Below are 22,399 nucleotides of genomic sequence, written 5' to 3'. Positions count from 1 at the left end.
CCTTCCCTCTTCCTCCCTTCCACCTTCTTCCCCTCTTCCTCCTTCTTCCCCTTTTCCTCCTTCCCCTTCTCTTCCCCCTTCTTCCCCTTCTTCCCCCTTCTTCCCCTGTTCCCCTTTCTTCCCCTCTTCCCCTTCTATCCTTTTTTCTCCTCTTCCCCCTTCTTCTCCTTCCCTCTTCTTCCCCTTCCCCCTTCTCCCCTTCTTCCCTCCTTCTTCCCCTTCCCCCCTTCTTCCCCCTTCTTCCCCCTTCTCCCCTTCTTCCCCCTTCTCCCCTTCTTCCCCCTTCTTCCCCCATCCCCTTTCCTCCCCCTTCTTCCCCCATCCCCTTTCCTCTCCCTTCTTCCCCTTCCCCTTTCTTCCCCCCTTCCCCTTTCTTCTCTTCCCTTCCCCCTTCTTTTCCTCTCCCCTTCTTTCCCTCTCCCCTTCTTCCCCTCTCCCCCCTGCCCCTTCTCCCTTCTTCACTTCTCCCCTTTTCCCCTACTTCCCCCGACTCTCTTTTTCTCTCTCCCTTTCTCCTATTCTCTCTTCTCTATCTTCTCTCTTCCCCTCCTTCCTGTCTCTTCTTTTTCTCTCCCTTTCTGTCTACTCCTTTCCCTCCTCTCCAATTCTGTCTTAACCCCCCCCCCACTTTTATTCGAAAGAAGTCATTTTTACAGAGTAGCAGATCTACAAGTACAATAGGACACCCACTACTTTTACTTTGTTGTTCCGTGGTAACTTCATGACCCCATTTGGTTTTTTCTTGGCAAAGATGCTGGAGTGGTTTGCCATTTCCTTCTCCAGCTCATTTTATGGATGAGGAAATTGAGGCATACAGGGTTAAGTGACTTGCCCAGAGTCATACATCTAGTAAATGTCTGAGGCTGAATTTGAACTCGGGAAGATGAGTCTTTTCCCTGGAGTCTTTTCACTAGGCCACCCAGCTGACCCTACCTTTAGGTTTGTATTGATATTTGGAAGAGTTATGACCAGTAGTGTCAAACTCAAATAGAAATAACTATTGACTTAGACTACAAATTAACATTCTCTATTTTGTATTATATTTTTATTTATTTTGTTAAAAATTTTCCAATTACAATTTATTCTAAGAAGTTTTGCTAGCCTTAGGTCGAAGAGTTTAATATTTCTGTACTAGACCATTTTTTTATTGTTTTTAAACAAAACCATGTCAGATGAAGCCATAGAACTACCTTTGTGTTTTAAAAAAATGACAATAAAAACTAGCAGAATTTCATAATGACCCTTGTAGAATATATGACATCTTTTCTGAAGTGAAACCTTTTCTGAAAGGACAAGCAGGAGCACTAAGAGCAGGTCATCTAGATTGCTTGTAAATAAAACTGAAAATAACTTTAGTTTCTCAGTGATTTCTTGGCATAGTACCATATCCAAAGTGCCAGAGCTTTTTTTTAAGCTACTATTTGCCTTGAATGACCTGTGAATTTATGGATGCCTATGTTTGAAAGGGAGAGAGAATGTTAACTGTGTTAAATGAATGCTTGGAAGTTCTCTGTGAATGTGAGAGTGGACTAAAGTGAATTTGACTGGATAAAGGAAAGGGATGAGGGAAGGAATTAGGAGGAAGTGCCCGAAAGATCTATAAATGGAACTTAGTTTACGATGTGTTGAATTTGTAAGGCAACTTTCCTCAAAGAATCAGAAATGTTTAGTCTTTAATCCTTTTAACTATAGTATAGAACTGTTTGGTTAAGCTTTATTTCCATCCACTTTGTGCTGAATTGTAACTTTGTCCACCCTACATCTAAAGACTAGAAAACCTTTGGCCAGACTTCGCCTGTATTCTGTGTTGATTCATGGAAACAGAAATGGGAATAATCTTCACTAAGTAAATAATGAGATAAATGGCAGCTAATCTACATTGATAAGATACTCTGTTCATACTTGATCCATACTTTAGATACTTGGTTCTCTTGCCACTTATAATGGCTGTGTGACTTTGGCCAATTTAAGCTCTTTGTACTTCAGTTTTCTCATCTGTAAAATGAAGCAATTGGATTGGACTAGATGACAGCTAAGGTTTTTTCCAGCCCTAGGTCTATGATTCTGCTTCCCTAACATCTTCAGTTTCTCCCCTTTTACTGCTATTGCCTGAGTTCAGGCCTTTATTACCACTTGCCTGGAATGTTAAAATTCTCTTTCTTTTTTTAAAAAATGTTTTTATTGATGTCTTTTGTTTTTAACATCATCAGAATCCTCCTCTACTCCTAGAGAGCCATCTCATATAACAAATAGTATTTTTTAAAGCCAAAAGAAAGAAAAAGAAGAGGGAAAAATCAGGACAACAGTTCAATACGTTGAAAATTCTGAAAACATGCAACACCTGTAGACTGCCCACTTTCAAGCAGGAGTGAGTTGGGAGTATCCTCTCATACCTCTGTTTGAGTTATGCTTACAATACCTTTCTAAAGGTGCTCTCTTTCCCCCCTCCAATCCATCTTTAATGTTGTCGTACAAATAATTCTAATGCATATGTCAGGTTATGTCACTCCTCAAAAATCTCAAGTGACTCCCTATTGCCTTAAAACCAGACTGAAATACCACCTCCATGAAGCCTTCCCTGATTTCCCTCTTCCTTCCCCAATCAGTAGTGTTGTTTTCCTTAGATCTCACATAACACTCTGTACCTGTCTAATGTATTTACATGTTATTTTACGTTGTTTATGCCTGAATTGTGTCAACTTCTTAGATTGTAAGTTTCATGAGTAGAGGGGTCCTGATTTATAAAGCTTTTTATCTTTTCGTATTGTCTACCAAAGTGCTCTGCACAAAGTAGGCATTCAGCAAATATTGAATTGAATGGAATGGTGAGAAAACTAGTAAGAAAACCTGTACTAGAATCCCAGGCTCCTAGCAATCTATAGTACAGTAGATTGTAGAACCACACTGATTGAGAGATCAAAGGGGTTGCAATTGGAAGTCATTAGTTTGGATTTCACTGAATTACATTTTGGTAGCTCAAACTTTCGCAGTTGCATTTTACTTTTGTAATTTTACTTTTTAAATTGGTTAAAGTGAGCCATTGCTAAACAAGTTAATAATGTAAAGAAGAAAGAAATGTTTGATCTGAGAGTTGAAGGTTAACAATGCAGTTGGCACTGCATGGGACATCATGTACACTGATTCAACGATGACTATGATAATTATTGAAATATAAAATTCTTTGAGTAATATCATGTTTAGACTCTCTCTTCCCTGCTCCCCATTATCCCTTTTTCATCTGAGTGATATTTATTTTTGAGCCCATCCTGTGATGAAGATCAGCTGCTGTTTGATCTCTTAGGGCCTTAGAGAGTTTCCTGAGGTACTAAGTGGTTAAATGATATGCCAAGGGTCACAAAGTTTGTTTGGGGTATGAATTTGAACCCAGGCCTTCACTCCAAGACTGACTCCAGTGTCTCTTGCTGTCTTCCCACCAGAATCATATACTTCTTAGATATTTAAAAGAATTGTGATTTTTGTCTTTCTTCACCTATCCACATTCTAACTCTTCTAAACCTTGGTTAGTCTTTGTGAATTGTGATTGAAAAAACACTCATTGCCTGATGGCTAGCCTGATGATAAGACTCTGAGTGAGATTGGTCCTGGAATAACAGATGATTTATTCTGTCTCCAAGTCTATACATGAAGTGTTTCCTATTAGCTTCCTTATTGGTATAGTAGAAAGAGAGCTGAACTGGCATCACCTAGGTTCAAGCCTAATTTTACTAGCTTATAAATTATTTGACTTTGCTGATTCTTTTCTTATCTTACAGATAAATGGGAATAGTAATTCCTATATGATTTTTTTGGGATCAAATTCAATAATGCATGTAAAGTGCTTTTCAAACCTTGAAGCCCTATATAAATATCATTTATGAGGACAACATCATTAGATTATAGATTTAGAGTGGAAATGACCCTAGAAGTTATCTAGTTAGAAGCAGGTATAGGTAACTGGTAACTGGAAAGGTTAAGTTATTTACCCAAAGTCACACAGATAGCAAGTGGAAGAGTCAGAATTGGAACCCAGCCTCTTTGCCTTCAAGTCATTGTCAAGCCGAAGGGGGTTACAACCTTCTTCCTAGTCACTCAGATTAATAATCTTGGAGTCATTTGGTAAGGTTCCAGATCCACTCAGTTTTTCTTCCTTCTGCATCATCCCTCCTACATCTGTCTTTTTTTTTTTTAATCTAACAATAGGGCTGGAATAGATAAACTCTAAGGTCCCTTCCAGTTCTAAATCAAAGATCTTATGATCCTGTGACTACAACCCTGATTCAAGCCTTCATTATCTTTCATTTAGACTAATGTATAATAGCCATCTTGTTGGTTCTTCTGTGTCCTGTCTCTTGCATCTCCAGTCTATTTTTCACACTATTGCCAGTATCATCTTTAAAGCACGAGTCTTGCCATAGTACTTCCCTGCTCAAAAACCCTTAGTGGTTCCCTATTGTTTCCTGGATAAAAAAGAAATCCAAATAAACTCGAAATACAAAATAATCAGGCATTGAAGACCTTCCATATTCTAGTACCAACCTACCTTTCTAAGCCCTATTTCACATTGTTCTTCCTATGTTATATGTTTCAACCAAATGCGACTTAATCACTGTTCCATGGCATTTCCTGCCTCCTTGCATTCATATAGACTCCACTCGCCCTCACCCCCCCATGTTTGCTTTTTTTCATCTGTGCCCATTGGAATCCTATTTTTTCCCTCAAGGCTTACCTCAGGTGCTAACTCCTTTGTGAAGCCTTACCGGAGCCTACCAGTCACCAGGTTGGTTTTTGTTTTGAAATCTCATCAAATTTTCTGGAACACTTAAATTTCTTTTTTTGCCACCTTTATTCCCTACTTTGTATCTTATATATACTTATCTGTGTGTATATTATCATTCCATTAGAATATTAGTTCCTTGAGTGCAGGAATTGTTTCATTTTTGTCTATATCACTGGTGCCCAGCAGAATTCCATGCTCTGGGTGGGTATTTAATAAATGTTTGCTGTATTGAATTATAGGGGAACATGTCAGGGATTGCCCTCCATTGTTATGGCCTTCAGGAACTAGAGGTCACTGAATGTGCTGGATATTAATGAAGTGGCATTCTTTTCACAGTGTTCTCCAAGTGATTTCCCCCTCAAATTAGGATGAATTAATGAGATTTTATTATAATAGCTTTCATGTTGGTGCTATTATAGGATTAAATAGGGTTTGAAATTAAATTTCAATTAAATAGTTACATTTGAAGAAAGGCAAGGAAGTAACTTGTTATAAAGGAGTAGCTTTCCTTTAGAATCTTATTTTAGCCGGCGACTGGTTGGAATCGCATTATCATTGGAAATTGTAGTTAATGAATGCTTGTCTCATCTCATTCCTTATCCTTAGTTTATAACTATTTCAAATGACTGGAAACATACTACTTTTCCTAAGGTGTACTTAATACTATATGACTAGGGATGATTTTCTGCCTATCAAAGATCCCGTCTGTCACTTCAAGCTCAGGGTTACAGTCTGGATGTTGCAACTAGACCTGCAGGGAAACCCAGAGAAGCCAGTGTCCTGGGACACAAGCCCAAAGGGCTTTGAACTTGGAACATGACTCTATTCCTCACTCTGGATTTTCTCTACCATGCTACAGAAGGCTCCTTGTGCAGGAAGTTCATTCCACCCTTGGATTTTTCATGCTGGAAGTATAGTCTGCCCCTGTGGTCTTCCTCTGATTGACTATTTCCTCCCAGAACATTCACTTTAAGGAATGACCCCAGGCCAGCCATTTAATAACAATAACAACAATAACAATAGCTAGCTTTTGTATAGTGCTTTAAAGTTTGCAAAGCTGTTTAAATATGTTATTAATATGATCCCCACAGCAGCCCTTTAAGGGTGGTGCTGTTATTCTCATTTTATAGTAAGGTGAGGAAACTGAGATATATAGAGGTTAAGCAACTTGCTCAGGGTGACACAACCAATTGTGTCTGAGGTAGGATTCAAATTCAGATCTTCCTAACTCCAAGTCCTGCACTTTTTACTGTACGTTGCTCTGTCTAGTTGTCTGAAAATATTTTCGTTCTTCTCCAGACTCCACTCCTGACTCTACTGACTACCATGCTCTCTCCTGGATCTCCCCCACCCCTATTTACTTTTCAGCTTCCATTTATGTGTTGTCTTTCCCAATTAGAACATAAGCTCCTTGAGGGCTGTGACTATCTTTCTGCTTATATTTGTATTCTCAGTGTTTAGCACAGTTCCTGGCACATAGTGAGCACTTAATAAATGCTTCTTTACTTGACTTGTCACTGCTTTCTGTTGATTAGTATCGCTTCTAAATTTTGATTTTCTAAGATTACTCTTTATCATGTTGTACTTTTATATAATTACAAAAATGTCCTTTTCTTCCTACTCCTTTATTTCCAATTTCTAATTTTTTTTTAACTTGGCAGAATTGTTTTCACAGCAGGTAGAGTTGTCCTAGACCTATTCTGTATGTCTACATTTCTTGCACTAGTAAATTTGAGTATAATGCCACAAATAAGTGTTTACAGTTTACAGTTGTTGCTTTTAATTAAGGATCTGCCTTAGTTTTTGGAATTTGGAATTAATTTCTAGAATTCCTTTGAATATAATGATTTATGGTTGATTTTACAGGTGACTATAGTTCATTCATAGGAAAATTTGATGTTCATTCCTATAGCAGAAGCAGCAACTTGTATTCAAGTCCTTTCTCTGACACTTATTAATTGTGTAACTGTAGACAAGTCAGTCACTTAACTTCTAGACCTTTGTTTCTTATCTGTAAAAGGGGGCTAATACTTATATCACCTAACTTATAGGGCTGTTATGAAGAAAGCAGCAGGGTACAGTGGAGAGAAGGCCAGATTTGGAATACCGGTACACTGTGATTCAGGTCCTGGCTCTTTGACCTTGAGCAAGTCATTTTTCCTCTGTGGGCCTTACTTTTCTCATCTGTAAAATGAAAGGATTGGACTAAATAACTGATAAGGTCCCTTCTAGGTACAAATCTATGATCCATGAAAGCTGTTTGTAAAACCTAAAGTACTATACAGGTGGACATTTTTCTCATATTGCAAGAAGAATACAAAAGGAGAAGACAGTTTCTTCCCCTATCATTTGTAATCAATGATGTTTTCATTTGTAAACTCCTTTCGTATTGTAAGAGAACACATTTCCTAATATAAATTTATATTGAGCTGTTTTTTCACAAAAACTTCATCAGATAAATTCAGATGATTATTGTTTTAAGGATTGCTTGCAAACAGTTTTTACCCTTTCTAATACAGTACAAAATAGTGTGTGAGAGTAACCGATAATTAGTAGGATAAATGTATTACAATTTTTTTTCACCTTTATTTGTCATATTGGGACAAATTGGGGACTTAAAGGCAAGCAAGGTAGGCAGCTGTCTTGAGCATCAAGGGGGAGGGATACATCAGGGAACATCTACAAAAATTTTACTTGTTTAATTTCTTAAAGAGTAGTCTTTATTGGCATGGGTGTTCCATCCATTGATGCAGTGTGAGACCCCTTTATAACTCAGTAGGTAATCTGTGAGAGTTGCTGTGGCCAGAATTCATAACTTTGCCATAAACTAGTTACAAGCATTTCTGAACTTAGCTTCCTCGGTCCTTGGAAAACAGACATACCAGGTGCATACCCACAGCCTTCCCAGTTTAATAGGGCCTACCAAAGCTTGAACTCTGCTCATGTGGACCTTCAAGAACCAGGGTCATCATTTCCATGCCATGAGGAAGAATCGAGTAAGATTTTAGTGGTGGTTAAAAATACTTTTCTATATGTTTTTCTGAGGAATATAATTTTAATTTTGTAATGTATCAAATGTCATGTATTTTGTTGAAGGCCCAAATATTAGAGGAAATGGTAGCACAGAGAAGGTACAATTTTCACCCCTTACATAGTGGTGAAGTACCTGCATGTTCCTAGTGTTTTGTGTTGGGGATAGATTACATGCATCCTGGTAGTCTGATGACAGGAGAGGAGAAACCTTTAAGAGTCTTACTGTACTACTTTCAGCTCTACTACTTTCCATCCCAGGGTCTATAACATACCATTAGAAAAAGAAATGCAGGCCTGTAAGTATGATGTGATGATAACTTCAGTAGTAAGCATTATTTTTGTTCAGATTTACTTTCTTTATCACTTACTTCCAATATAAATATGAAACTAATTCATGGTTCCAATTTTTTATTTTTTTTTTAAACATGTTAAGAGGAGTCCTCTAATGGAGCCCTGCTGTGTGGTATTTCATCTTGGTAGATAGGTGACTCTGAGTTCTTAAAAGTGATACCAGTGGAGCACAAGTTCTAGCAAGTCCTATCAAGCTGGAAAAGATTCAGGAACAGACCTCTGGGAGGTGGAGGACATGCCTAGCTCACTTCAAAGAGATTTAGATACAGCCTGAAGCTTGGCTACTAAATGATTTTTTTTTTTACAGCAACTAAAGACTGCCCAGTAGGAGTCTTTCAGATGAAGGTGTGCTCATATTGATGAAATCAGAGATTTAAAATATTTAAAGTAGATTTAAAGTAAATGTTAAAGTAAGTTGAGGGGTGTGTAACGTATATCAGATTATGCTCCATCTTGGGGAGGGTGGTGGGGAGGAAGGGGGAGAAAAATTTTAAACTCAACAGCATATGGAAGTGATTGTTGATAAATCAAAATAAATTAATTTAAAAAAATAAAGACATTGGTTAACTTAAAGAGCATAAAAAAAGTAAGTTGGGGGAAACAGTAATTGTGGCAACTAGTGAGAACTAATTTTAAGAAACATGAATTTCTTTTATTTAGGAATTCATGGCCCTATATTCTTTAAGGGAACTTTTTAAAAAAAATAATTTATTTTTAGTTTTCAACATTCACTTCCATAATATTTTGGCATATAATCTGATATAGACTCTACTTACACATTCATATTAAGCATATTTTCACATTAGTTATGATGTATAGAAGAATTAGAACTAATGGGAGAAACCACAAGAAAGAACAAATAAAAGAAAACAATAAAAGAAAAAGAGAGAAAATAGTATGCTTCCATCTGCATTCAGACTCCATGGTTCTTTTTCTGGATGTGGATAGCGTTTTTAATTATGAGTCGTTTGGAGTTGTCTTAGATCCTTGCATTACTGAGAAGAGCTAAGTCTATCAAAGTCAGTCATCATACAGTGTGGCTGTTACTTTGTACAATGTTCTCCTGGTTCTGCTCATTTCACTCAGTATCAGTTCATATAACTCTTTCCAGGTTTTTTTTGAAGTCCACCTGTTCATCATTTCTTATAGCATAATAGTATTCCATTACATTCATATACCACAACTTGTTCAGCCATTCCCCAATTGATGGGCATCCCTTCAATTTCCAATTCTTTGCCACCACAAAAAGAGTTGCAATAAATATTTTTGTACATGTGGGTCCTTTTCCTGTTTTTATGATCTCTTTGGGATACAGACCTAGAAGTGCTGTTGCTGGGTCAAAGGGTGTGCACAATTTTATAGCCCTTTGGTCATAGTTCCAAATTGCTCTCCAGAATGGCTGGATCAGTTCACAATTCCACCAACAACGCATTAGTGTTCCAATTTTCCCACATCTTCTCCAACATTTGTCATTTTCCTGTTTTGTCATGTTAGCCAATCTGATAGGTGTGATGTGATAACTCAGAGTTGTTTTGATTTGTATTTCTCTAATCAATAGTGATTTAGAGCATTTTTTCATATAACTATAGATAGCTTTAATTTCCTCCTCTGAAAACTGCCTGCTCATATCCTTTGACCATTTGTCAATTGGGGAATGACTCATATTCTTTTAAATTCTACTCAGTTCTCTATATATTTTAGAAATGAGGCGTTTGTCAGAGACACTGGCTGTAAAAATTGTTTCCCAGCTTTCTGCTTCTAAGGGAACTTTTTCTACCTTTTTTTCCTCACTCTATTTCTCTTCTGTCATTTCTAATAACTAATATGAAGGACAGAATTCATACATAAATATACATTGCTTTACATAATACACATGTTTCTGACAAGTTGTTTGTAAATCAAAACACCTTATAAATAGTAGGAGAGTTGAGATTTCCAGTAGTGATTCCTTTCATGATGTAAATAGGTACATCTATTTTGTTTTAGAATTTCTGATTTTCATACATTATACATTTATTTTTTTTTAATGGGAGTATAGCTGCCAAGACAAACATAATTATAAAACACTTTTTTTTACAAATAAAGCCAGATTTAAATAACGGGAGAAATATTAATTGTTCTTGGGTGGTTAGAGCCAATATAATAAAAATGACAATTTTACCAAAGCTAATCTATTTGTTCGGTGCTATGCCAATTAAATTGCCAAAATATTATTTTATTGAGCTAGAAAAATAATAAAATTCTTTTGGAAGAACAAAGGTCAAGAATTTCAAAGGCCTTAAAGGGAAAATTAAAGGAAGCAGGTTTAGCAGTACCAAATCTTAAACTATTTTATAAGGCAGTAATTATCAAAACTATCTAGTTCTAGCTAAGAAATACAAAGGTAGATCTCTGGAACAGAGTAGATATGCTATACACCGTAGTCAATGATTACAGTAACCTTGTATTTGATAAATGTGAAGATTTAAGCTTTTGGGATAAGAATACACTTCAGTAAAGAAAACAATTGTGGGGAAAACTGGGAAGCAGTCTGGCAGAAATTGGGTATGGATCAATGTATTATACCGTTTACCAAGATAAGGTAAAAATGGATACATGACCTAGTTATAAAGGGAGTTAGCATAAGAAACTAGAAGAACATTGAAAATATTGCCTTTTAGACCTGAGGATACAGAGAATTTATGAGTAAATGAGATAGAGAGCATTGTGAATTGTGAAATGGATTATTTTGATTACATTAAATTAAAAAGGTTTTGTACAGATAAAACAAGATTAGAAAGAAAGCAAAAAATGGGAGGGTCTTATAGAAATTTTCTCAGATAAAAGTCTCATATCTCAAATATATAGAAAACTTTGTCAAATTTAAAAGAATATGAGTCATTCCCCAATTGATAAATGGTGAAAGGATATGAACAGGCAGTTTCACAATGAAGAAATCGAAACTATATATAGTAGTAAGAAAAAAATGTTCTAAATCATTATTGATTAGAGAGATGCAAATTAAAACAACTTTGAGGAACCATCTTATACCTTCAGATTGGCTAAAATTATAGAAAGGGAAGATGCCAATGTTGGAGGAGGTGTGGAAAAATTAGGACATTAGTACACTATTGATAGAACTCTGAACTGATCCAAGCATTTTGGAGAGCAGTCTTATTCCCAAAGAGTTGTAAAACTGTGTGTCCCCTTTGACCCAGCAATTCTACTATTAGGTCTGTTTCCCAAGGGTGATAAGGAAAAAAGGAAAAGACCCTATATATTCTAAAATACTTGTAGCAGCTCTCTTTGTGGTGGCAAAGAACTGGAATTTGAGGGGATGCCCATCAGTTGGGGAATGGCTAAACAAGTTGTGATGATGATTGTGATGGAATACTACTGTGTGCTGTAAGAAATGATGAGCTGGTTGATTTTAGAAAATATGGAAAGACTTGCATGAAATAATGAAAAGTGAAATGAGCAGAATCAAGAGAAATGTTGTGTACAGTTAACAGCAATATTGTTCAAACAACAATTGTGAACAGTCAAATTATTCTGAGTACTGTAAATACTCAGATCAAGTATAAAGGACCTATGAAGGAAAATGCACTCTACCTCCAGAGAAAGAACTGATAAATAGAAAGTATGCATAATATGGTTTTATATATATTTATAAATATATCAAATGGTGGCCCTCTTTAGTGCATGGTGGAGAGGAAGGGAGAGGAGACAGTTGGGAACTTAAAGTGTAACAAAAAGAAATTATTTTTTTTTAAATGGGAGCATATTGTACTTGCTATAAGAAATGATGAGCAAGATGCTCTCAGCAAAACCTGAAAGTACTTAACATGAGCTGATGCAAAGTGAAATGTACTGTGTACAAAGTAACAACAATATTGTAGGATGATGAGCTGTGAATGACATAGCTATTCTCAGCAATACAATGATCCAAGACAACTCTGAAGGACTTAATGATGGAAAAATGCTATCCATCCCCAGGGAAAGAATTGGTGGTGTCTGAATATAGACTGAAGCACACTTTATTTGCTTTCTTTATTTTTCTTGAGGTTTTTGTTTTGATCTGTGTTTTCTTTCACAACATGACTATTATGGAAATGTTTTACATGACAACACGTATATGAGCTATATCAAATTGCTTGCCTTCTCAATGAATTGCGTTAGGGAGGGAGGAAGGGAGAGAATTTGGAATTCAAAATTTTAAAAACAACTGTTAAAAATTGTTTTTACATGTTACTGGGGGAAAACAAAATACTAAGCAAATTTAAAAACATTAAAAATGGGAGTACATCTTTATCGGAAATAAGAGACTTATCTTAGTTTAGCCACTTTTAAAAATCTTAGTGTTATAGTGAAATGTTACAGAATTAAAACTGGATATTGAGAATGGTTATGTTATATAAGTTTGTGACCTTGATTTGTATTATATAATTTGTATTTCATCAACTGAACATTTACTTAACCTGAATTGTTATTTGGTTTAGAGTTTGTTTCAGTGATCCAAAACTAAGTTTGACATTTCCTGGTTGATAGCACCATGAAACTACATTAGTGCTTTTAGATAGCTTCATCACTTATCTCCCTGGAATTAAAATAAATAGAAAAAGGATTTCTTTTTACAAGATTTGAGGTCATAAAATGAAGGAAAAACAAGAAGTCATTCATTTCTATTTTTCATACAAATCATGTGAATGTGTTGCTCTGAAGAAAACATCGAGAGGAGATTTGACAACTTTTTAGGATTGTATAGAGATTTTTTTTTCAATCTTAATCCTTGATGATATGTATTCTTTTCTATGCGTGTTATGCTTTGCCAATGGTGTATTGAAAATATTTAATTTTTTTTTTGGAAGAGTTTTTGTTGTACTTTCATTTGCTGTGAAACTTGAAGTTTGTTTTTGAACAAACTAATTCTAGTTTACTAGTTATAGTAAAAATAATTACCAATACATGTTTTGTTTGTTTATTGGTTGATGACTTTTCACATGACCTGGCATTGTCGGCTACTTTATTTATTTGTTCCTGTTTTCATCTCTGAACTTAAAGTATAAATATATTTTTTACTTAGGCCCAGTTTACCCCAAAGGAGAGATCCTTTGAGATCGCTATAGAAACACTGTAGGTTGAAAGGATATCTCTTGTACAAAACAAACGCAGCAAAATTAGTGGTGTTTGGGAAAGATAGATTTTCATTTAGGAGATAAGAGCATCAACTTAACCTGTTTTCATGATTAACTCCCTTAAGTTAACTTGCATTCTATTTTTTTATGGTGTGTTAACAAGAGAGGCAACCTGCTGTAGTGGAAGAATCAGCATCAACCTGGATTTAAGTCCTACTTCTATAATATACTGGCTGTGTAATCCTCAAATTAGTTGACCTCTCAATGTCCCAGAAACTTTATGATTAAAAGAAATTTGTTATTTTTTAAATTAAAAAACATTTTTTTCTCTCTTCTACCTCTTCCCACATCAGTTAAAAAAGCAAACAAACAACAAAATCAGAAACAATTTTTTAAAAATCCCAAACTCTTGTAACATATGCATAGGTGAGCAAAACAAATTCTCACATTGGTCATGTATTTCATGGCGCATCTTGAATCCATCACCTCATTGTCAGAAGGTGTTGGGGTCATGATTAGCCATTTCATTGGCAACAAACCCAAGCAACTTTCTAGGAGTATAAGTTGTAGAACAGTTACTTCCTCATAGGGAGCTCTTATCCAGATGCTGTAGGTCCTGATCCATTAAAAAACCCAAAACTTCTTAAGAAATCTTAAATCCTTAGACTTCGGGGCAGCTAGAGGGCTCAGTGGATAGAGCACCGGCTCTGGAGTCAGGAGGACCTGAGTTCAAATGTGGCCTCAGACATGTTAACACTTAACTGGCTCTGTGACCCTGGGCAAGTCACTTAACCCCAATTGCCTTGCCCCCCCCCCAAAGAAAATTCTTAGAGTTCTTGAGTTTTACTTAAAATGTGAAATTGACTAGGAAGGAAAAATTTTTTTAGATCTTTGGAATTGAGAACTTTCACTTAGAAGTATTCCTAGTGTCAATAATTTCTTGTTTGATTTTGATTACATAGCTTAGAATTAGGAACTGTTTACTAATTTTAACCTCTTATTTCAATGAGAAATCTTCAGTGTTTGCAGGTGATAAAATATTTTGTAGAAATATCCTTTTATCTTTAGTTGTACAAATTTCTGAAGAAGTGGAAGAAGAAATACAGCTCTATAGCCTATGTGTAATATTAGCATTGACCTTGGACAGAGGTTGTTAATAGTATCATAGTGGGGTGGGAAGGGGTGGCAAGTGGGAGTGATATCAAGCTATTACCAGTTTAGTTTTTAAAACTAGATATTTTACTTTTCATATGTTTAGAGATAGTCTCAGAAGTAAATACTTCTGTGTTTGTGCCAGGTAAACATTACTGTGGTGTTTTGTAACTAGGGGAAAGTTTTGATAGCAAACTAACTCACTTTGAAATGTTTCAAAATAGTTTTCTGTGCATAAATACTAGCCAGTTATGAATTGTTAGTTGTGTTAACTCAATTTTAGTACCAGAGAAAGCAACTTAGTCTTTTTCATGTCTGAAATGCCAAGATTGATTTAAGATTTATTTGGTTTCCATCCAAGATACAGTGTGGAGGTGGGAGAAAGTCAAGTTCTTGAGAATGTTGGGAATGAATGATAGAATTGGAGAGATAGAGCATACAAAATGGAACTAAAGAAAAATAATAGAATAAATTGCCTTTAGGGTAATGTGTTACAAATTTAAAGCGTACCTTCCTCAAAACAACCCTATGGGTTAGGTAGTTCAGGTATTATTATTCTCATACAGATGAGGAAACTGATACTCAGAGCAGTAGAGGGACTGGGCTAGAATCACAAGCTAAGCCTTCTCATTCCATCTCCAGTGTCACTTTACCAGCAAATAGAAGGACATGAAAAATTGAAAGGAGGAAATAGTGACTTTAAGAATTGTCTTTCTTTTGCAATTTTAGTAAATTAATTTTCACTTTATTAAAAATAAGACTTCTACAGCAGAATTAGCATCTAACAGTGGTTTTGTGGAGGATTTATAAGGAAGACAGATTGGAATTACCCAGAAAAAAATGGGATTTTAATTTGTATCACTGAGGGAATGTCCACGCTGACATAAACTCATGGATCCATCAAAGCAGAGCAGAGTTTTAAGTGAAAAGTTGAAATTTATCTTAAAAAGGGCCAGTCATCAGCACTTAATTTATATGAAAAGTAATTCATTACTTTCTTTTTCTTTTCTTACTAGTAAGGTATTCTGACTCAACTTTTTTTTTTTTAAAGAAATGGCTACAAGCAACTGACCTCACTAGAGAAGTATACCAGCATCTAGCCCACTATGTACCCAAAATATACTGTAGGGGTCCCAACCCTGCTCCACAGAGAGAAGATATGCTGGCACAACATGTTTTGTTGGGACCCATGGAGTGGTATCTTTGTGGTGAAGATCCTGCATTTGGATTTCCAAAACTTGAACAAGCAAACAAACCTTCCCATCTTTGTGGTCGTGTTTTTAAAGTAGGAGAGCCAACATACTCTTGCAGGTAACACATCTTCCTCCTAAAATATTAACATATTTTTGCTTGAAAACTTTAATATATTTATTTCTATTTACCCATATCTTATTTTAAGAAAATAATTGGAACATGCCTATAACAAGCACTTATTAAGTGCCTGTTATGTGCATTCTGAGAATACAAAGACAAAAGAACAAATTCTTTGCCTTCGCGGAATATACGTTCTTTTTTTGTGGGGGAGAGGGGGAATACAATATTCACACAGATAACCAAGGACAAGAAAATTTGAGGAGGGAATGAGCAGTAGTAACCGAAGGGGGCAGGAAAGGTTTCAGGGAGAAGACAGTAGCACCTGAACTGAGCTCTTAAGGAAACTGGATTCAAAGAGGCAGTGGTTAAGAGGCAATGCATTCCAGTTCTGTGGGCTAGCTTATGCAAAGGCATGGAGGTGGGAGATGGAATATCTTGTTTGGAGAACAGCAAGTAAGTCATTTTGGTTATAACGTAGAGTGCATGAAGGAGAATCGTAATATCAGCCTGGAACAGTAGTCTGGAGCCCATATGTAAAGGGTTAAAATACCAAGAACCAATTTTTGCCTACTATAAGAAAAATAAAATATGTTAAACAAATATGAAATGCTTATTTTTTGAAGTGATGAGATTTGCATTATAATAATAGCTGGTTTTTTGGGTGTTTGATACTTCTACCTGTCAGAACAGGACTGAAAGCTTTGTTTAAAATGGGTTATTCTCTTTCTGTTTTGTTCCCTGGCCTGCTGGCCTATTTATTGCTATTCTTCAGGTAATCCATGACTGCCACCATTAAACTGTGCTTTGGAGTATAGAAATAGAAAAGCATTTCTTTTGCTTTATCTGATTCAACTTTGTGCATAGCATCTGCTCAAGTTTTTTGCTATTGCCCACTATCTTTTTAAAAATAATTTTTCATTATATACTAACAACTTCAATAATTGTGAACAAATAAAATATGGAATAAAATCTAGACTAAAACCTTAAGCTCAAAAGTATTTACATTTTGATAAAAATATAAACTTTAACAAAATACTAACAATAACAACTTAATGTTTCTGTTTTATCTCTTTTCCATATGTGTTCTTAAAAATTTTTTTTGTGGCTGTTATATTTGTGCAGTCCTCATTGTGTCTGTTCCATTCTGGTTTTATTTGCTTTGGATTATTTCATGTATCATAACATTTCTATGTGTTCTTTCTATTTGTCATTGTTATTGTGTAATAGTATCAGATAACATTAATGTGCAGCTTTTTATTTAGTTTATTTCCCAACTAATGGGATATGGATTTTTATTTTTATTTTCTATAGGCAACTCTAAATATTTTTGTATGCATCCTTAGGATGTCTCAAAAGGTAGGATCATTGGGGATTATTTTGTAATTCTCACAATATGTTGCCATATTTTTCTCCAAAAAGATTGCACAAATTTATACAACTCACTAACTGAGTAATAGTATAATTGTTTCTCCATAACATTGCTAGGATTGAATTTATCATCTTAAGTTATTTTAATGGATATATATGGATATAGTACCTTAGAGTTTTTTGGGGTGGTTATTGTTGTTTTTGTTGTTGTTGTTGTTTTGCTTTGCATCTCCCTTTGCAATAGAAAGTGTGAACAGTCTTTCGAGTGATTTTTAATAGTTTGTGTTTATTACTGTGAACACTTTAACCATTTATGCGTTGGGGAATTGGTTTTACTGTTGTTAGTTTGTATTAGATACGTTTTATGCAGAGATTTCCCCCCCATCTGTTTTTTTATTTAGAATACAAGGCTTTTGTCATGTTTAAAGTGCTACTTTTAGTTTATCAAATCCATTTCTTTTGTCTCTAGTAATTTCTTCTGTTAGTAATACTGTTCTTCTAAAACAGAAACATTTAATATTCTTTTTTTCTTATTTATGATTTGACTTATATTTTGATACTGATTCAATTGGAATTTATTATAGTATGTGTTATGAAGTATGAATCTAAAGTTTTTTGTCAAATTGCTATGCAATTTCCTCAGCAATTTTATTGAATCCTTATTCAATGATTCTTTACCCCAATGTTTTATAAATCTTATGTTTATCAAACACTGACTTCTATATGCATTAGTTCCTTTTCTGTGTTCTTTATTATGTTCCATTGATATATTTTCCTATTATTTATCCATGATTTTGTCATTTTGACTATTACTGTTTTATAATGTATTTTGAAATAATAGCACGGTAAATCACCCTATATAAATATTTTCCTCCAGAATTCCTTTTGATATTCTGATCTGGTCTGTTTTTCTTCTGTAAAAATAAGTTTTATTGATGTCTTATGTTTTTATACCAGTCTGTTTCCCAATGTACCCTCTCCCTCATCTTCAACCATCTTTGTAACAAAGAAAAATAATTAATTAAAATTGACACAGCGCCCATATCTGATAGTATACATAATATCTTACACTTCTCTCCTGAGAGGGTTGAAGTATTACTATCTGTTTTCTGAGGTAAGATTGGTCACTCCAGCTGTTTAGAGTTTGGCTTCTTTTTAGCCTTTGCTTATATTATAATTATCATAGGATCATAAACTTAGATCTATAAGATACTTTGGAGGTCATCTAGTTCAACCCCCTCATTTTGTAAATGGGGTGATTGAACCCAGAGAAGTCAATTGACTTGCCCCAAAGTCACAAACATGGTAAGTAGCAGAGGTAGGACTGGAACCCAGGTCTTCTGTCTCTAAATCTTTCCACTGAAACACAGTTCCACTTCTATGGTGTTCTCTTGTTTCTGTATTGGTTCATAAAATTTTCCTATTTTTTTTAATTCCTCATATTTGTTACAGCATAATCATTTCCCTTAGTATTAATATACCACCATTTGTTCAGCAATCCCTGGTTGATAGGCATACACTTTTTCCCTGTCATAAAAATTGCTGCTATAAAAAAATTGCTGTGGGTATATATAAAGGGCTTTCTGTTTTTCAGCTCCTTAGCATATATAGCCAATAGTAGAATTGCTAGATCAAAGAGAATGAACAGTTTAGTGATTTTTCTTTCATAGTTCTGAATTGTTTTCCAGAATGATTAAACTAAAACATAGCTCTAATGGCAGGGGAGCTTGCTCTTGATATTTTTTTTCTTATAGTTCCCCTTGATATTCTTGCCTGTTTGTTTTTTCATGTAAATTTTAATGTCTTTTCTTATTTTAGAAAGCTGCTCATTGGTATCTTGATTGATATTGCATTGAATCACTAAATTAGTTTGGGAAATATTAATGTTTAAGCATATTGGCTCAAGCAGTATGGGAGGGAGAATATCCCTCCATTATTAATTTCTTATTTTATTTCTTGTCAAGATCATTTAAAATTTGTTTTTATGTAGGTCTCATGTCTTGTTAAGTCAGTGACCAAATATTCAATAATTTGGTTATTGTTTTAAGTACCATTTCTCTTTGTATCATCTTTTTCTGGTTTTTGTTAGTGATATATAAAAATGTAGATAATTTTTGTGGATTTATATCAGACTTTGTTAATTTGCTAACATTATTCATTATCAGTTAATTTGTTTAGTTCCTTATGTAATCAGAAAGTCCAGGTAATCTGGAAATAGGGATATTTTAACCTTTTCATTGCCAAAATCCCTTTTTTGCTATAGCTAAAATTTTAAAATTGTTAAATAGATGTGTTAAAACCAGACAACATTGCTTTTCACTTGTTGTCAGTGTGAATGCCTCTAATGTTTCTCTTTTCAATTAAAATTCAACAAATATTTTTTAATCATCTAATTCCAAGGACAAAAATTAAATAGTCCCCATCCTTAAGAAGCTTTAACCTTATGCTTAGGAACAATGAAGCATGAACATAAATAACAATTTTACAAGGAAAGGTGATGAGGAAGAGAACTATAACAGCTTGGGAATGTCTAGGAAGGCTTCATAGAGGAAGCTTCGTATTTGAACGTTGAAGACATCGTTTCCAAAATATGGAAAAGAGAAGGGAGGACATTCTAGTTATAATAAATGACTTAATGAATGGTAATTTGGCAAAGGCGCATTGAATTCTCAATATGAGTAGTAGGATAATTTGGCTGGAGCATAAGGTTCTTAAAGGGCAGTAGTATGAAACCAACCATTCCATGTAATGCTAGCTCTTGGTTTCAATTATGTATGTTTTTAATTTAATTAGGAAAAAATAGTCTTTTTCTATATTTTTATGTTTTTAAAAAACACAAATGAAAGGTATATTTTATCAAAAGCCAGTTCTGTTACATCTATCACTGTAATCATATAATTAGAACTTTTATCATATTTGTTATTTTTCTCATGTTGAGCCATTCATACATTTCTGGTACATATTATCTTGGTTGTACTATATATACATACACACACACACACACACACACACACACACACATACATATGGCTGGATTCTTCATGCTAGCATTTAGTTCAATATTTTTGTAAGATTATTCAATAATGATACTGGTGTGTAATTTTTTTAATAGCTTTATCTGTGTTAAGTTTGAAGATTAAAACCATAATTATCAACACAGAAAGAACTAAAAAATGTGTTGACATTATGTTTAGAAACAGTTTATGTAATAAGATTGGAGAAATTCACTTGTAAGTCTTGGTCCTGATACCATGGTGTTTTTTTTTTAGGGTAATTCTTTAAAGACCTGATTTCTTCTTCTGAAATCATTCTCTTTAAGTTATCTATTTACTGTTCTTTCAATGTGGTATTTTATATTTTTAAGATAAACCACTTTTAAGTTAAAATTTTTATTAACACAAATTTCTTATATGTTGTTTCTTTCACTCTTATTTCTTATTTTGAGCTTTTTGTAATCCTTTTATAAAATAGACTTTTTTTAGCTGTGCATAAATTTCATTGGACCTTTAAAAAAGCCAGTTTTATCAGTTCATTTTTTGTTTGCCATTTTATTAATTTACATTCTGATATCATAATCCTCATTTTTCTTCTTTTCTTTGGGTGTATTACTTTGTTCATGTTCTAATTTCCTTAAATGAAGACTCAACTTCCATTTGTTTTCTCTTTCTCTTACTGTAGTCATTCAGCTCTTCAAATTTACTATGCTACTCAAGTTACATTCCATAAAAACTTTTAGGTTAAATTTAACAAACATTTATTAAGTTCTGCTGGATACAAAATACTATGCTTAGCAATGGGGAGATACAAAGATGAAAAAATAGCAGACCCTGTCCTGAAAGAATTCATAGTCTATTGGAGGAGTAGAATATCTCTTTGGTGCATTGTATATTTCCAGGCTTTTCTCATATGCACTCTCAGACATAGCCAAACTGGTCTCTTTTCTCCCCTAGCACATTTAAGTGTTTTCCTCCATGCCTTTCCTTGCACTGTTCTGTACTGTATATCTGGCCTTTTTATATGTAGTATTTGTTGTTGTTTTGATTGAAGTAATCTTTTGACATTTTTATAATTAGTTTCTTTAATAATTCTCTAATAAATCACTTTTAAATGTCCTTGTGGATTTGTGTATCATTTCTGTTTAATTCTCTGTTTATTGAATTATGGTCCATAAATGTAGTATTTTAAATTTCTGCCCTTTTAAATTTGCGTAGGACTTTCACATGACTAAGAATACAATCAGTTTTTGTGAATGTTCCATGTGTAACCCCAAAATGTACATTTTCTACTTTAACTTCAGGTTATTCAATGATTTGTTCAAGTCTATAACCTTACACATCATTTTAAAAACATGTTCTGATAGAAGCATAGTAGAATATGGTACAGTAATTTTCAATTTATTTCTCACAAAAATTTGGAATTCTTTATAAATGTAACTGCTATATTATTTAATGTATATGTATCCAAAATGATAGACTTATTTTCTTGATGAAATTTTATTTTTGTTGATGCCTTTTGTTATTATCACATTAATTTCTAAATATATCCCTTCTCCTTTCCCGTATGAAGCTATCCATTGTAACAAAGATTAAAAAAGAAAAGAAAAGAAAGCAGTTCATCAAAACCAACCAACAAATGTGACAATATATGCAGTATTCAACACTCATTGTCTTCTACTTCCACTTTCTCAACTCTTACCTAGTGCCAAGCTTGGTCATTATAATTTTTAAATACTCAGTTTCTTTTTTGGTGGTGTTATTGTGCATATTATTTTCCTGGTTCTCCTTTATTCTGCATCAGTTCATACAAGTCTTCCCATCTTTTTCTGAATTTTGCACATTCGTTTCTTGAGATACAGTAATATTCCATTTTATTCACATATGATAATTTGTTTAGCCATTCCTCAGCCAATGGGAACCTACTTTGTTTCCACTTCTTTACTAATCCCCCCACATCAAGTGCTGCTATGAATATTTTGATATATTTGGGACTTTTCTTTCTTTGACCTCTCTTAGCAGTGGGGTCCCTGAGTTAATGAGTATATGCATTTCATTCAGTTGGTTAGAAAAAAACAAACCATAATTCCAAATTACTTTCCAGAATGGTTGAACCAATTTATAGCTCCAGCAATAGTGTATTGGTGTGTGTGTCTTTCCATAGATCTCTGATATTGAGTATTTCCATCTTTTATCATTTTTGCCAATTTTATGCTCATTTTTAGTAGTGCCTTTAAGCATGATATACTTTCCTTAATTATCTCTTAGTGCTTTCTGTTTTGAATTCAACATTATTA

General features: G+C 34.3%; 1 protein-coding gene across 2 annotated transcripts in view; it reads left to right on the top strand.

Moving 5' to 3' along the window:
- The window catches only part of UBR2 (ubiquitin protein ligase E3 component n-recognin 2), a 145,847-nt gene that overhangs the window by 1,354 nt on the left and 122,094 nt on the right, over nucleotides 1-22,399 (top strand). For both annotated transcript variants that reach the window (XM_020976796.2, XM_020976797.2), the window contains exon 2: nucleotides 15,479-15,738. In XM_020976796.2, coding sequence (XP_020832455.1) covers nucleotides 15,479-15,738 — 260 coding nt within the window. The remainder of the gene's footprint in view (nucleotides 1-15,478; nucleotides 15,739-22,399) is intronic.

Source organism: Phascolarctos cinereus, unplaced genomic scaffold (assembly GCF_003287225.1).
Source record: "Phascolarctos cinereus isolate Bilbo 61053 unplaced genomic scaffold, phaCin_HiC Scaffold_5;HRSCAF=322, whole genome shotgun sequence".
Classification (NCBI taxonomy): Eukaryota; Metazoa; Chordata; class Mammalia; order Diprotodontia; family Phascolarctidae; genus Phascolarctos; species Phascolarctos cinereus.
This window is presented reverse-complemented; position numbering and strand designations above follow the sequence as displayed.